The 14,606-nt window shown below is 37.2% G+C and overlaps 1 protein-coding gene across 1 annotated transcript in view; it reads right to left on the reverse strand.

The window, feature by feature from the left end:
* Nucleotides 1-5,186: 5,186 nt before the first annotated feature.
* SPINK5 (serine peptidase inhibitor Kazal type 5) overlaps nt 5,187-14,606 on the reverse strand; it is an 84,959-nt gene continuing 75,539 nt past the window's right edge. The window contains exons 32-34 of the mRNA XM_062189722.1: nt 12,466-12,596; nt 9,521-9,611; nt 5,187-5,479 (exon numbers count right to left, since the gene is read on the reverse strand). Coding sequence (XP_062045706.1) covers nt 5,471-5,479; nt 9,521-9,611; nt 12,466-12,596 — 231 coding nt within the window. The 3' untranslated portion in view covers nt 5,187-5,470. The remainder of the gene's footprint in view (nt 5,480-9,520; nt 9,612-12,465; nt 12,597-14,606) is intronic.

A 14,606-nucleotide genomic window follows, 5' to 3' on the forward strand; every position in this document is an offset into this window, starting at 1 on the left:
ATTCATCTTTTCAATGATGATTACCTGTTAACTCATGATTAGGGTATTTGTTACAATTTTCAAGAAAATCTTTCTTGTTATATTGATTCACAGACAGTTGGAAAAGTTACATCCTGGAAGTCATATACTCAAAGATATTTTATGTAATGATCCTATGCAAATACAACAGCATCACTGTACTGGAGAGCAAATACAATCATGGGTATAGTAAGAAGAAACCAACATTTATCAAGTATGTCATTATTATATTACACACAGATGAGTTGAAATAGAAAGTAGAGGTAATGAGGACAGTTCTTTAAGTATACAGGAAATACTAACAGTTAACACTGACAGCACTTTGCTTCTGGAGTAGGAAGATATATCACAGTATTCTACAACGGCATTTAACATGCATTTGCTTGTTTAATGGCTAAAATAAACTTATGCAATATGCAGATTATATCATTATTATTTCGCAGATAGAGCAACAAACTCAGAAAGATTAAGAACACTCTACTGAGTCGTGTCATTAACAGAAGAGAGAACTTATTCTCTAAAATCTTATATTTCTCTTCTAAAATTTTTCCATTTCATGACCAAAATGGATATTTCATGACCAAAATACTGATTTTAGAAAATTGTCACATATATCATAAGATTTTAACCATGATACAAGGGTAGTTAAAAATGCCTATGGTGGAATTTGAAGATAAGTTAGGTTGGTGCAAGAAATACTGAAATTTATTCAGTTTTTGCATGATGCATATTATACATATGCATGGATATAAAAATTTTTATACCAACATAAATTTATGTGTTGATTAATCTTCTACCAAATTTTTGAAGTGCCTTTATATTGCCACATTTCCCTGCACACATATCTACATATTTCTGTCTGTCCACATCATTAATTTCAAATTATTTTAATAGTTCTCCCACAAGTCCAGTGATTTTCAGTCACTCAACACTTTCACCCACGTGACCTCACGTGGCCCTCACATTAGCTTCTGGCAGATAATGTTAATATCTCCACTTGCAAATGACAAACAATTGATGTTAGAGGATTCAAAGCAAAGTCCTCAGGGCACAGAGTTTTCATATCTATGTATCTTTATTTCTAACTGACACATAAAATTATACATATTTACAGAGTTCCTTGTGATATTTTATACTTGTATACATTGTGTAATGTCCAATCAAACTAAACATATCTACCTCCTCAAACATTATTTATGGTGAAAACATTTAAAATCTGTTATAACTTTTTAAAAGAAAAATATATATCATATTATCTATAGTCACTTTATTGTCAAGAACAATAAAGAACAGTATCTTCTTAAAATTTACTTTTATTTATCAGAAATGTAGATTGATACAAAGTGAATAACAAAGACAGAGAGATCTTCCATCTGCTGGTTCATTCCTTAAGTGTCTTCATCATCCAGACTTAGTCAATGGGCCAGACCAAAGCCAGCAGCCAGGAAATTATATAAAAGCATAATACCGGAAATCTACGTACAATTGACAAAGTTGTTCTCTCTGTTTATCCTTCAAATATGAATGATTTTCAGTCACATATTGTTTAGAGACAAGTTTGATTTCAAAACTGGAACCAGAAAGGAATCTGTGTGTCAAGTTAGTATCAGGGATAGAACTGGATATCCTGTTTTGCTTCTTCTTAAGAGTGAACAGTATGGGATATCAGCCATCACTGGTGAAGTCCACAGGGAGGAGTCATTCATGATTTAACTGTGTAACACATGAGACTAGCCTTGCTCAAAACTCTCCAAACCATAAAACAAAGAGCACAGTGTATTAGTTGGTTTGGGCTGCTGTAACAAAGTACCAAATCGAGGGTAAGTTACACGACAGAAATTTATTTTCTTGCACTTCAATCAACGTGCCAGGAAATTCGTTTTATGGCAAGGGCTGTCTTCCTGGCTTGTAGATGGCTGCCGTCTTTTCACTGTGTCCTCCTGAGAACTTTCCTCCATGTATGTGCAGAGACCTCTGGTATCCCTTTCTCACTTTCATGAAGGCATCCATGCTCTGAGATTAAGGCCTCACTATCATAAGCTCCTTTAGCCTTCATTAGCCTCTCTAATGGCAGTTTCCAAATACAGTCACATTGTGAGCTGGCATTTCAACCTCAGAATTTTGAGAGCACACAATTCAGTACATGACCACAGCTCACAGGGTTGAATTGCACCTTGTAAATCTTGCCATTTGCATTTCTCAGTTTCTAAAACATGTAAAGTATTCATCAACAACAACGTTCTTTTTTATCATTGTATTATTTTCTTTTTAATATTTACTAGCATCACTACCATTAGGATAGAATGAGAAGTGTGGTTGGCTTCAGGGAATACAGCAGGAGAAGCCTGGTCAAATAACAAGAAAGGACAACAGAAAGATGCTTGTCCATTACTGAGTTGGTCTATATCAGGCCCATTACCTACTTTTGTAAATACAGGTTAACCATCCCTAATCCAAAATACTCAAGACCAGAGTGTTTTGGATCTCATATGTTTTCAGATTTTGGAATAGTTGCATATATGTATTGAGATATCTTGGATTTGGGACTCAAGTCTAAACATAAAATTTATTTATATTTCATATACCTCTTAGACACACAGCCTGAAGGTAGTTTTATAAAATTATTTTTCTATTTATTTAAAAGGCAGGGAGACACACACACAGAGAAAGAACTCTCATCTGCTGATTTAGTCCCCAAAGGAGCATAACAATGAGAGGAAGACCTGGCTGAAGGCAGGAGCTTGGAACTCAATTTGGGTCTCTAATGGGGGTGGCAAGAACAGAATTACTTGAAGTTTCACTGTTGTCTCTCGTGGCCTATACTAGCAGGAAATTGGAGTGAGAAGTGAGAGCCAGAGGTCAAATCCAAGTACTCCAATGAGACACAGGCATCTTAGCAAGTGGCTTAACCAATAGGCTAAATAAATGCCCACCTCTTATGTAATATTTTTAATAATTCTATGTGTGAAATAAAGTTTCATGGTGTTGAATTTCCCATTAGTAGTGCCATATTGATGCTCAAAAAGTATCAGATTTTGGAGAATTTAGGATTTCAGATTATGGATTAAGAATGCTGAATTTATAGAATTTTATTAGAACAAAGGTGGATTTACTTACATAATATAAATTCATTTATTTGCATTTATTTACACAATGGCAGCATTGAATACTTGTGAGAGAGATGCTGTCTTCCACAAAGCCTAAAAAATTTACTATCAGGCTCTTTTCAAGAAAAGGTTGCCAATCCATAGTCTAGATAAGTGCTCTTCTGGGGGTGTTCCTGAACTCTTGAGGGAGTAAGAAAGGCTTTAGCAAAGTCTTTTATATAAGAAACTATGGAGTTTGAAAGGCATATATCTCTGAAAATCCACACTTTGAAAGTGGAGCCTGAGGATGAGCTGTAGAGAAATGCGTTAAGTCTGTGCTTCTGGCCAGGAAGGGATGACAGAAAAAATCTTGCTTTCCCTAATTCCAACTCACAATCCACTTGTCTCTTCATGGTTTAGGATTGTAGGGCTGGTTTGTGAAGTCTCAAATGACTCTGGCTTTAACTTGCCTCCGGTCACTACAAAACTCAAGAAGTAACACAAAGAGTAGTTGACTTGACATTCAACGTAGCCATTTGGTTGTGACATTTTTGGCACAGATGGTATTTATATTCCTTGACACAGTCTGTGTATCCACAAAGAAACCAACTTTCGACTTTTTTTTAATGGCAATTAATGTGTTCCACATATTCACACTAGGCTCACTTCATCTTCAATTTTATTAACCCAGGTTCCCATCCCCTTTGTGACCTCTGAACCACTCACTCCTGGCTCCTACCCCTGAAGTCCTTGGGGTTTCTCCATCTCTGTGTCTCATCCCATTCTAGGCTATCATATCCTGTGCTCTATCCCTAAGCCTACTCTTTTCCTGATAATCAGAGTGATTTTCAAGAACTGGTTATATCTTAAGGGTGGAGTAAAATTTTTTGTAAATATTATATAATAATGATATTGAAAGAAATTAAAACATGCTTTGTTTAGAATTCAATAAAATGTAAAAATGATAATAACAAAACAACTATTTCTTTAAAAAATCCTATGTCTTACTCATGAAAATGTAGTTTCTGTATTTTCTAGGAGTGTACAGGAAAGACACAATCTCACATACCATAGAATCTCAAAACCCATCCCACATCCCAAAATTGCAGAAGAAAAAAATTCAACAATATTTTCTAAATATTCCTGAAATGACTCCATATTTTTCAAGCTTAAAAATGATTTATAATTCTTCTTTCTTTTTCCTTAACAATAACATAGAAAGAATACAGCATACAGATTGATTTTCTTTCAGTCCCAAAGACAAAGATAAAAAATTCTACTATAATAAGCCTAATGCAGACTCATTTGGAAAAAAAAAAGATGGAAGGAAAATGTCAAATTAACTTTCCAAATCTAACCAGGTCAATCACAATTGGCACATTTTTTCTGCAGCTGAGAGAACACCTTAGACCATCACGTATTCTCCACACGCTTTCTCAGGACAGAGTTGCATTGTCTAACATGGTAACCACTATCTATAGGAAGCTTTTGAGTACTCAATATATGATTGGTTCAAGCTGAGATATACTAAAAGTGTATCAAGTACTTATTAAATAGGAAGGTATACATTGATTATATTATTAACTTTGATGTATTAGACTATTTAAAATTAATTTTACTTATTTCTGAAGCTGATAGAAAATGTAAATTGTGTATGTGGCTCACAGTACATTTCTTTTAGGGAGTCCATTCTATAGCCTTGCACATGTTGGTAACTCATTTCCCTAGTCTTTCCCAGACTATAGGTACAAGGCCCTTATATTGGAAAATTATAGGGGCAGTGGTGGGTGATAGATAGCTACAGAGTGGCTTATTCATAGCTGGTTTGGCTTTATCTGGATGTTGGCTGCCTGGGCAGTATGCAGCTGTTGGCTGCCTGAGAGCTTTTTGCCACATCTCTTTTCTAGATATTTTTCCTAATTAGGATAGAAAGTTGAGTATGAAAAAAGTTAACATCCCCTATCCACCAATGGGCTTAGCAAGACAAAACATAGAGCTTATTCAGTGTCAATAAAAAATATATTCCTAATATCTAAGCAGTGACCAAAAAAAAAAAAAAATCCCGGAAAGAATGTTCTGCTGAGTCTACTTTTATTAAACAGGCAGTTGGACAGACAGCATTGTGATCAGGAGATTTCCAGAGAAAAGACTGGGTGGAGATGTCTATGTAACCTCGGATCACAGAGTCTAGGAGGAAAGAGATGGAAAAGACTGAAAATCAGTGAGTCCATTCCCAACAGCACTGTGTTATCTTCTATAGTAAATAAGATGAGCTTTTGAAGAATTCCTTGTATATACAGAAAGTGAAGAGAGGTGATTCAGAACGAGGGGATCTTTCTCCAATGTGGCTTTCACCAGTCCTCACATCATTTGTCCTAGAAGAGAAGATGAGTAGGTTAGATGCTAGAACTCAGGATGCTGCAGTGTTGTGGGTTGTACATTTATAGCTGTATCTTAAATAAATCCATAGGTTGATGCATTTCCTCAAGAACTAACAATGTTGACTACTATTTTATTTTGTCTATAATTTAATTCAACGAGTATCAATTGAACACTTAGTCTGTACTACCTGATGAAGTGGATACAAAAATGATCATGGCCTAACTATGCTCTTGATTATGTATAGCCTTTATGGTAATAAAAAAGATAGGTGTCGGCCGGCGCCGCGGCTCACTAGGCTAATCCTCGGCCTTGCGGCGCCGGCACACCGGGTTCTAGTCCCGGTCGGGGCACCGATCCTGTCCCGGTTGCCCCTCTTCCAGGCCAGCTCTCTGCTGTGGCCAGGGAGTGCAGTGGAGGATGGCCCAAGTGTTTGGGCTCTGCACCCCATGGGAGACCAGGATAAGCACCTGGCTCCTGCCATCGGATCAGCGCGGTGCGCCGGCCGCAGCGCGCTACCGCGGCGGCCATTGGAGGGTGAACCAACGGCAAAAGGAAGACCTTTCTCTCTGTCTCTCTCTCACTGTCCACTCTGCCTGTCAAAAAAAAAAAAAAAAAAGATAGGTGTCATTTACACTATTTTTCAAATGAAGAAAATGGGCTTCCAAGAAGTTTAATAACTTGTTAGGGTTTCATATAAGGTTATGATGAATCAAATTATTTTATTAAATATTTTATTTATTTTGGAAGGATTACAGGGGGTGGGGGAGAATCTTCCATCCACAGATTCATTTTCCAGATGGTCGCAATGCCCTGCTCTGGGTCAGGCCAAAGCCAGGAACCAAGAGCTTCATCCAGTTCTCCTACATCAGTTGGTAGGGCCATCTTCCACTGTTTTATCTTGGCTATTAGCATGGAGCTGGATCAGAAGTCGAACAGCTGGGACATGAACTGGTGCCCATATGGGATGTCAGCTTCACAGGAGGTAGCTTTACCTGCTATGCCACAATGCCAGTTCCAAGTCAAATTCTTACAATAGTAATGATTTTCTCTTACAGTTTGTTTTAGGTCATTAAAAGATAATCAGTTGTTTTGTTTGCTGAGTCATCCATGAATTCATATACTCTTGAAATCAATATTTTAGACATTAAGTAAAGATTTTAAAATATTTTAAAAGGGGCAAGGAGCTCAAGAAATTATCTTCTGTGGAAATGTACATCATCAGTTGGTACTATCAAGGTATGAGTAGCATTGTCATTCCAGACTCCGGCATCTATTCTCATGCCTGTATCAACTCCATGAAGTTTTCTGTTGTTTGAAAGAGAAAGCTATGGTCTTTTCCAGTCCTTGATAATGTTCCTCATGAAATTGTTAAGTATTCACTTGTTTGACTCATTAAATAATATTGGTGTTTTCCTTAATATAGGACTTTTCTTCCAGTGTAACAAATCTTCTTTTAATTGATTTAATGTCATCTCTAGAATCCTGGTTTTCAGACAAGTAAGTGGTGGTGACAGAAGAGCATAACAAATAATTTCAGAAGATTCTTACTGGATCCAAGATATGGTACTCAATAACTTTAACAAATGACAAATTTTCCAAAAGCTGATTTTTTGTAAAATGGGGAGGATAATGATCTCTTCCATAGTCACAGGACTATTACCAAGATGAAAAAGGAAAATGTACAGAAAACTCTTGAAAGCTACATAAACCTTAGTAGTTATTATATCATACTTATTATATAGTAATATATAATATGGTAAGCAAAAACCAGAATCATCAGCTTTCTTTTCCAGGAAAGGAATGGCTTAATTCTTCATTCCATTCTTAGGATCCTAGATTCATTTGGAGAATCTTTCACCCAGGAAGGAATAAAGTTCAGTCAATAGATGCCAACCTGTATAATATATACCCATAATAGTCATCAGAACAATGTTGAGCAGTGCCCAACATCATACCATTGGTCAGAGTAGAACTGAAATTTCAGCTATGTCCTAGACACCTTTTGTTTCAATGACAGGTTTTGCCAACTAACACCATAAGTAATTCCTATCAACAATGCCTACAATGTAGCCCTAGTGGAAAGAAAACATCCAGAAATAAAAGGAACAAAGTCCCTTACAAAACCTGTGTGTTCAAAGCTGGCAATTTCTTCATTATTTAAACTAACATATTTTATCAGTATAACCATATAGCAAGTTCATTATGAAGTAGTTTTTGCAAAGTTTCCTACATAGGATGCAGTAGAGGGAGGTGTGGTTTAAGATAATCTATTGAGTTTGCATAAAAATTATTTTGACCTCCCTGTTCAGAGATACATGCGACTAAGCACATTTGTAAGGACAGGGAACAGAATGCTGTATCAATAAAATTGTAAGCAAATCAGTAAGAATTCATATGTAATTGGATAGCAAGCCCAATATGGGGGCAAGAACAAAAGTCTAAACCCCTCTTTATGGATAAATAAAGAATCAGATAGGTAAATGATCAACATTCAAGAAAGAAATGCAGGTATTCTGATTTTATCCTGAGCCTCTGCCAACCAATTGCTAATCTGAAAGTAGAAGCACTGGAATATGCAGCTCTTGTTTTCCATATCAAAGCTTGTTGTGTAGTTCTTCTGACTATGGTCTCAACTAGCATTGCTGACTTAACTAAGATCCCAAATCTAGCAGAATAGTTTCTAATGCCACTATTGCCAACATTTTTTGAGGCAATGGAATGGAGTACAGATAGTTGTTGCTAATAATAAATACTTTTATTAAATATAATTTATCAAAAATTAATTTTCTTAAGTACAAATGTTTGTTAAATATTACATGCAATTTTATCAAAATATAACTAATAAAATAATTTATTAAAATTAATAAGCACTGTTCCAGGGTCCATTTTCCCAAGTTTATACTTCAAACTCTTCTCTTGCTCTGAATTCATACTTTGGTCATAGCACTTATAATAAAAAAATATGCTCATAATTTTTCAGATACTGTGCCAAATGCCAAATGCTTAAAAACTAGTGTTTGATGAATATTTCCCCTAGTTCATTGAAACATTTGGTTTAGAGTAATTATGTGATTCATCAAAGGTCTCATATGTGAAGAATATAAAAAATGAAGTTTGAATCGACTTTTATTTTCTAAGAAGACATTTTCTCTTATGTGAAAATTCCTATATTTTCCAAGGTACACATCATCTTACCTGAGAAAGACACTCCTCAAACACAGTAACAAGGGCAAATTTCAAACTCAGTAACTGTATTGAAATGCCCTTGAACATGTTTAAAACAAATAGACCAACTTGCAATGTTGGGGGAAAATGTAATATAACAGACATTGCAATGAAATGATTTCAATATAGCAATGTCACTTTCTGAACTCTCTAATCTCTGTCATTTTTTAAAATTGTAGATCACAGAGAATAAAATCTGGCCGGCGCTGTGGCTCAACAGGCTAATCCTCAACCTTGCGGCGCTGGCACACCGGGTTCTAGTCCCGGTTGGGGCACCGGATTCTGTCCCGGTTGCCCCTCTTCCAGGCCAGCTCTCTGCTATGGCCCGGGAGTGCAGTGGAGGATGGCCCAAGTGCTTGGGCCCTATACCTGATGGGAGACTAGGATAAACACTTGGCTCCTGGCTTCGGATCAGCGTGGTGCGCCAGCCGCAGCGCACCGGCAGCGGCGGCCATTGGAGGGTGAACCAATGGCAAAGGAAGACCTTTCTCTCTGTCTCTGTCTCTCTCTCACTGTCCACTCTGCCTGTCCAAAAAAAAAAAAAAAAAAAAAAAGAATAAAATCTATCCTGCAAAAAGTAATGCTAGATTGGGAACATTGCTTAGAAGCAATTAGCCAATTGCTATATTACTGTTCTCATGTATTTCAGCAATTACTTAATTATCTTCACAAGGACAATGTGATCAATTCTGCAGCCATCTGACAATGCATCGCTTCTCTGGCCTGAGAAATTTCCATCACGTGATGCAAGGGAACAAAAGTAGAACTAACTGCTTCCAACATTGTAATCAGGTAGGCAGTGTACTCACAGATGCAGGCAGCCTGACAGGTGTGGCTCCTGGGTCACTGCCCTCCTCACATCTCCCTTTACTACGGATGTGTGTGTTAGCTTGGCGTATCCTGAAACAGAACAGAGAGTGCTTCAATGATGGGAAAATCCAGAAGTAAAATGAGAAAAAACAATGACAATGAAGGTGATGTTTACACATTGTACCAAACTAAACTGGGGGCAGAAATGAATCTGCTTTCAACTGTTTCCAGTAGGCGTCGTGCATGCTCTCCCTTCTGCTCTGATTTGTCCTCTATCCCTGGACCTATTCTATCACATTTCATTCACTAATATATGTACCTCAATGTTGAATGTTGGAAATAAACATGGATATCACTCAAAAGTCGTTATTTTATAGATGGGAAAATTAGATCTTAGAGAGGTCTGATTATATGTTGAGTACCCATAATATGACTTAGAAATTATAAAATATAGCAAGACATAATACAGTTTGAATTTTACAGTGTGAGAGGATCTCAGAGAGTAGGAATTTTAATACCTCTCACTTAAGGAATAATTTGAATCAAATGTCTACTTGTTTGCCTCTGATGATGGCAAATGCATCATCCATCAAGACTGTACAATTTGTCTTTAGATGTTGCTTCAATTGCAATTGTTCCCCAAAAACTTTTTTTCAGACAACAGAAATCAGTATTGGTCTCTTCCTTGGGATAGCCTGAATCTTCTTTTATCTCTAATGTATTCTCCTGCCTTCCTTAACCAAACAATCCATCCTAAAGCATGCTTTATTAACACTTCATAATTATTTGAGTTTCTGAATCCAAAGTTTCTGTGAGTAGACAATTACTGCATATGGGTCTGTACATTCAATGAAAAGCATATGAATAATTAGGCCCTGACATTTACCACAGAGAAGAATTAAAGGATTTCTGGACTATAATAAGATACACGAAGGCACTTTAAACAGTTTCCATTTTGGAATTAAAAGATGTTTAATATATATTTTCCATTAACTATTTGAAGACCCCTCAAATACAGTAATAAAATTTCTGGATGATAATATTTGTGAATAAGTAAGAATTCCTTAATTCTTAAATTCTGTAAGTTTCATGGGTGGATTTCAAGTAGTCCATGAACTCATAGATATTGTATTTATAAATTATTTATCACATTATTTAAAAAATTTTCTTAAAAGAGGTACCTTTCTTCATATTATCAAAGGAATCTTAGGTCTCCTAATGTTTAAGGGTTACTTCCTTTGATGCAATGATAATACACTGGAGGGAAAAGAAAATTATATTTAAATCTAAAATCCTATCTGCTCTACTTCCTAGCTTAATGAAATTAAACAAATTATCCTGACCCTCTGAGCCTTAGATTCAGCCTCTGTACAAAGAAGCTAACACCACACTCCATAGCAGGCTACGGGGATTCCAGGAGTCAGTGTGAAAGCACCTCATCTACTATACCTTACCTACAGGTGCAAGAACATTTACAGCACGCATATTCAGATTTATGTTTTTAAGTATATGACTTGAGAGGCAGCTTTTTCTTTGTGAGTTACTTCATTCAAAAGGATATAAATGTAAACTTAAATATTTTTCCAGAATCAAAACACAGGATATCAAAGAATCTTATCTTCATGTCCTGGCCCTTGCTTACAGTGTTCTAAGAAGGAGAGTGGAGTACATGAGCTGCAACGTACGACTGGAGTGAGCTGGGATGAAAAAAACCAAACTTCTCACCATCTTGTCTTTAATAGCCAGTCAAGGGAAGATGGCAGAAGGTAAGGGATGTGTACATAGGTGAGGAGAAACTATTACTAAATCAGGTAACATTTGAGTAGAAAGGCAACAATAAAGCTAAAACCAATCATGAAAGTATTAAAATGAAAACCTTGCATTTAACTTAAATTTTGCAATTTTCCTCAGTAACATGTGAAGTTAGCTACTCAGAGAACTGTCTCCACTTTTCCAGTGAAAACATTCAGATTCTGTGATGAAGCAAAGACATAAGCCTCAGCCATTCTTGTTAACTGCTAAAAAGATAGATAAACATTGTATTCCCTGTCCTTGAATCTCAATTGGGTCCTACACCCTATTGCCTTCATATCCCACCTCCCACAGGCACTTGAAAGACCAGTTGCTCCAACACTTGAAAGATCAGTTCCAGGAATTCCTCTCTGCCTGCTGCTCTCTTCCCCTAACCCCTTTCCCACCTTCCTAAAACATAAAAAGTCCTGACCCCTAGGGGTCGGGTCCTTCTGCCAAGTGTTCCATCATGTGCACCCAGGCAGTTGGTCACCCACCTCTACAAATTTATTTTCCCTGAATAAATTCAGTCTGGCTGTAAATTCGTACACTGCCTTCTCTCTATTCTGTGCCTCTTTTCCTAACATTTTGGTGCCCCATGTGAGGAGACACCAATCTGCAACTCTTTTCCTAACACTCTGAATGATGAGATAATCTGCCTATGAACACACAGAGAGTAACAAACCTGAGCACAGACATCAGATGTGCCATTTACATCACGTGTTCTAACAAGAGTTCTTTTCATTGGAGTCACTTTTATTTTAAGGCTTAGACACCCTGAGAAATCAGTAACCCCATAAATAGTAGAGCCTGGTCTGGACAGACTCTGTGTAGCAGTGGATGGATAATGTTCCACTCCTATGAGTATGCACAGTCTTATAGAGATGCTCTGTAATTATCATAACCTCACCACATGTTCCTTTCTCTTCCACTCAGAAAAATATAGAGCAATGTATGTAAGCAACTTTATTAAGGGATATCCTTAACCCTTTTCCATTTTATAAAGGAAATTCACAAATTTTGAAGATTTAACTAGTATTATTGATAAGTTACCCAGAATACACCTCAACTTCTTATCGATGTACTGTCATGGATAAGCTAGTGTTGAGGACCTTTATAGTAGAAGATTTGATGGTGCAACTTTTATACTTACAGGTTTTCATGACAAAGCATGCAGGGATTGTTGTACGTCTGGCCATCATCTCCACAGACAGGTTGTAAATCCTTTGGGCAAAGATAACCTATCCTGGGCAATACTCGGTAGTGTTTGCACATCTCAGAATCCTGGAGAAGAAAAACATAAAACAGACTTGCTTAATAGCATTCAAATGAATACATGAGCTTGGGAGAACCTCTTGGTTTTCTCAATCACATTTGAATTAATGATTCGCAAAGCAACTGTGCTTCAGGTTATATAAATCACAGATATATTTCACTCTACATTAAATGGCCTTCATATATTGGATTTGCCTTCTTTTCACTAGAGAAGATAATCAACAAAGATAAGAAGCCTTACATAATGTGGGACATGGTAAGCTGGGTAATGCTCATGGGAAGAAAATCAGAATGATAATCATACTAGATATAATATTCATTTTTAAATGCTGACTCAGGTTATATATAACTCAGGAAAAAATCAGAAGAAAATATAGTTAATTAAATGAGTTTTTGAGTTCTAGCTCTGTCAATAACTGGAGACATAATTTACCTAACATTTTTGAGCTTTAAATTTCTCATTTGAAAACCAAGAATAATAAATATCATCTTTTACCTTGCATTATTATTTTAGGGCATTAAATCACATGACACTTTTTTTTTTAATTCAAAAGGCAGAGAGAGACAGAGGGGGAGGTACTGAGGAAGATCTTCCATCTGCTGACTCTCTCCCCAAATGACCATAACATCCAGGTGAAGCCATGAGCCTGGAATACAATCCAGATCTTTAACATGGGTGGCAAGGACTCAACTACTTGAACCATTATCTGTTGCCTCCCAAGGTGCACGTTAGCAGGAAGCTGCAATCATAAGCAGAGCTAGAATTTGAACACAAACACTGTGATATGGAATTCAGGTGTCCCAAGCAGAGTCTTAACCTACACCAACTGCCTATCACAGAAAATGCCCTTCAAAGCACACTTAACACAATGTCCTATACTAAGTGCTCAATAATTGTTGTCAGTATATTTTCCATGGTGGGAAAACCAAGTTTTCCACAGAAGAGAACAAATACGTTCGCTCTTTGTAGTTTTGGGAAATATAAATTAAATAATTAATCATAATATAGTGGTCCTCCCATATCCACAGGGGATACATTCTAAGACTTACAATGGACGTCTGCATCCATGGACAGTAACAACATTTTGCTACAACCCTATGAGTGTAAATATTTTTATTTGTTTTATTTATGGTTATTAACCCAGGAAATATAACTAATGCCTGAAAAAATTCTAGGGGCCCAATAAATACTTGTGGAATGACAAATAGACTGCCAGGTTGGGGAAAAAAACAATAAAACAACTCTCCTTTTCCTTTTTTTAACTTTTATTTAATAAATATAAATTTTCAAAGTACAACTTTTGGATTATAGTGGCTTTTCCCCCCATAAACTCCCTCCCACCCGCAACTATCCCATCTCCCACTCCCTCTCCCATCCCATTCACATCAAGATTCATTTTCTTTTTTTTTTTTTTTTATTTTTTGACAGGCAGAGTGGACAGTGAGAGAGAGAGAGAGACAGAGAGAAACGTCTTCCTTTGCCGTTCGTTCACCCTCTAATGGCCGCCGCGGTAGTGCGCTGTGGCCGGCGCACCGCGCTGTTCCGATGGCAGGAGCCAGGTGCTTATCCTGGTCTCCCATGGGGTGCAGAGCCCAAACACTTGGGCCATCCTCCACAGCACTCCCTGGCCACAGCAGAGAGCTGGCCTGGAAGAGGGGCAACCGGGACAGGATCGGTGCCCCGACCGGGACTAGAACCCGGTGTGCCGGCGCCGCAAGGCGGAGGATTAGCCTGTTGAGCCACGGCGCCGGCCAAGATTCATTTTCAATTATCTTTATATACAGAAGATCAATTTAGTATATACTAAGTAAAGATTTCAACAGTTTGCACCCACACAGAAACACAAAGTATAAAGTACTGTTTGAGTACTAGTTATACCGTTAATTCACATAGTACAATACATTAAGTACAGAGATCCTACATGGGGAATAAGTGCACAGTGACTCCTGTTGTTGATTTAACAATTGACACTCTTGTTTATGGCATCAGTAATCACCCGAGGCTCTTGTCATGAGCTG

This window comes from Lepus europaeus, chromosome 4 (assembly GCF_033115175.1).
Source record: "Lepus europaeus isolate LE1 chromosome 4, mLepTim1.pri, whole genome shotgun sequence".
Classification (NCBI taxonomy): Eukaryota; Metazoa; Chordata; class Mammalia; order Lagomorpha; family Leporidae; genus Lepus; species Lepus europaeus.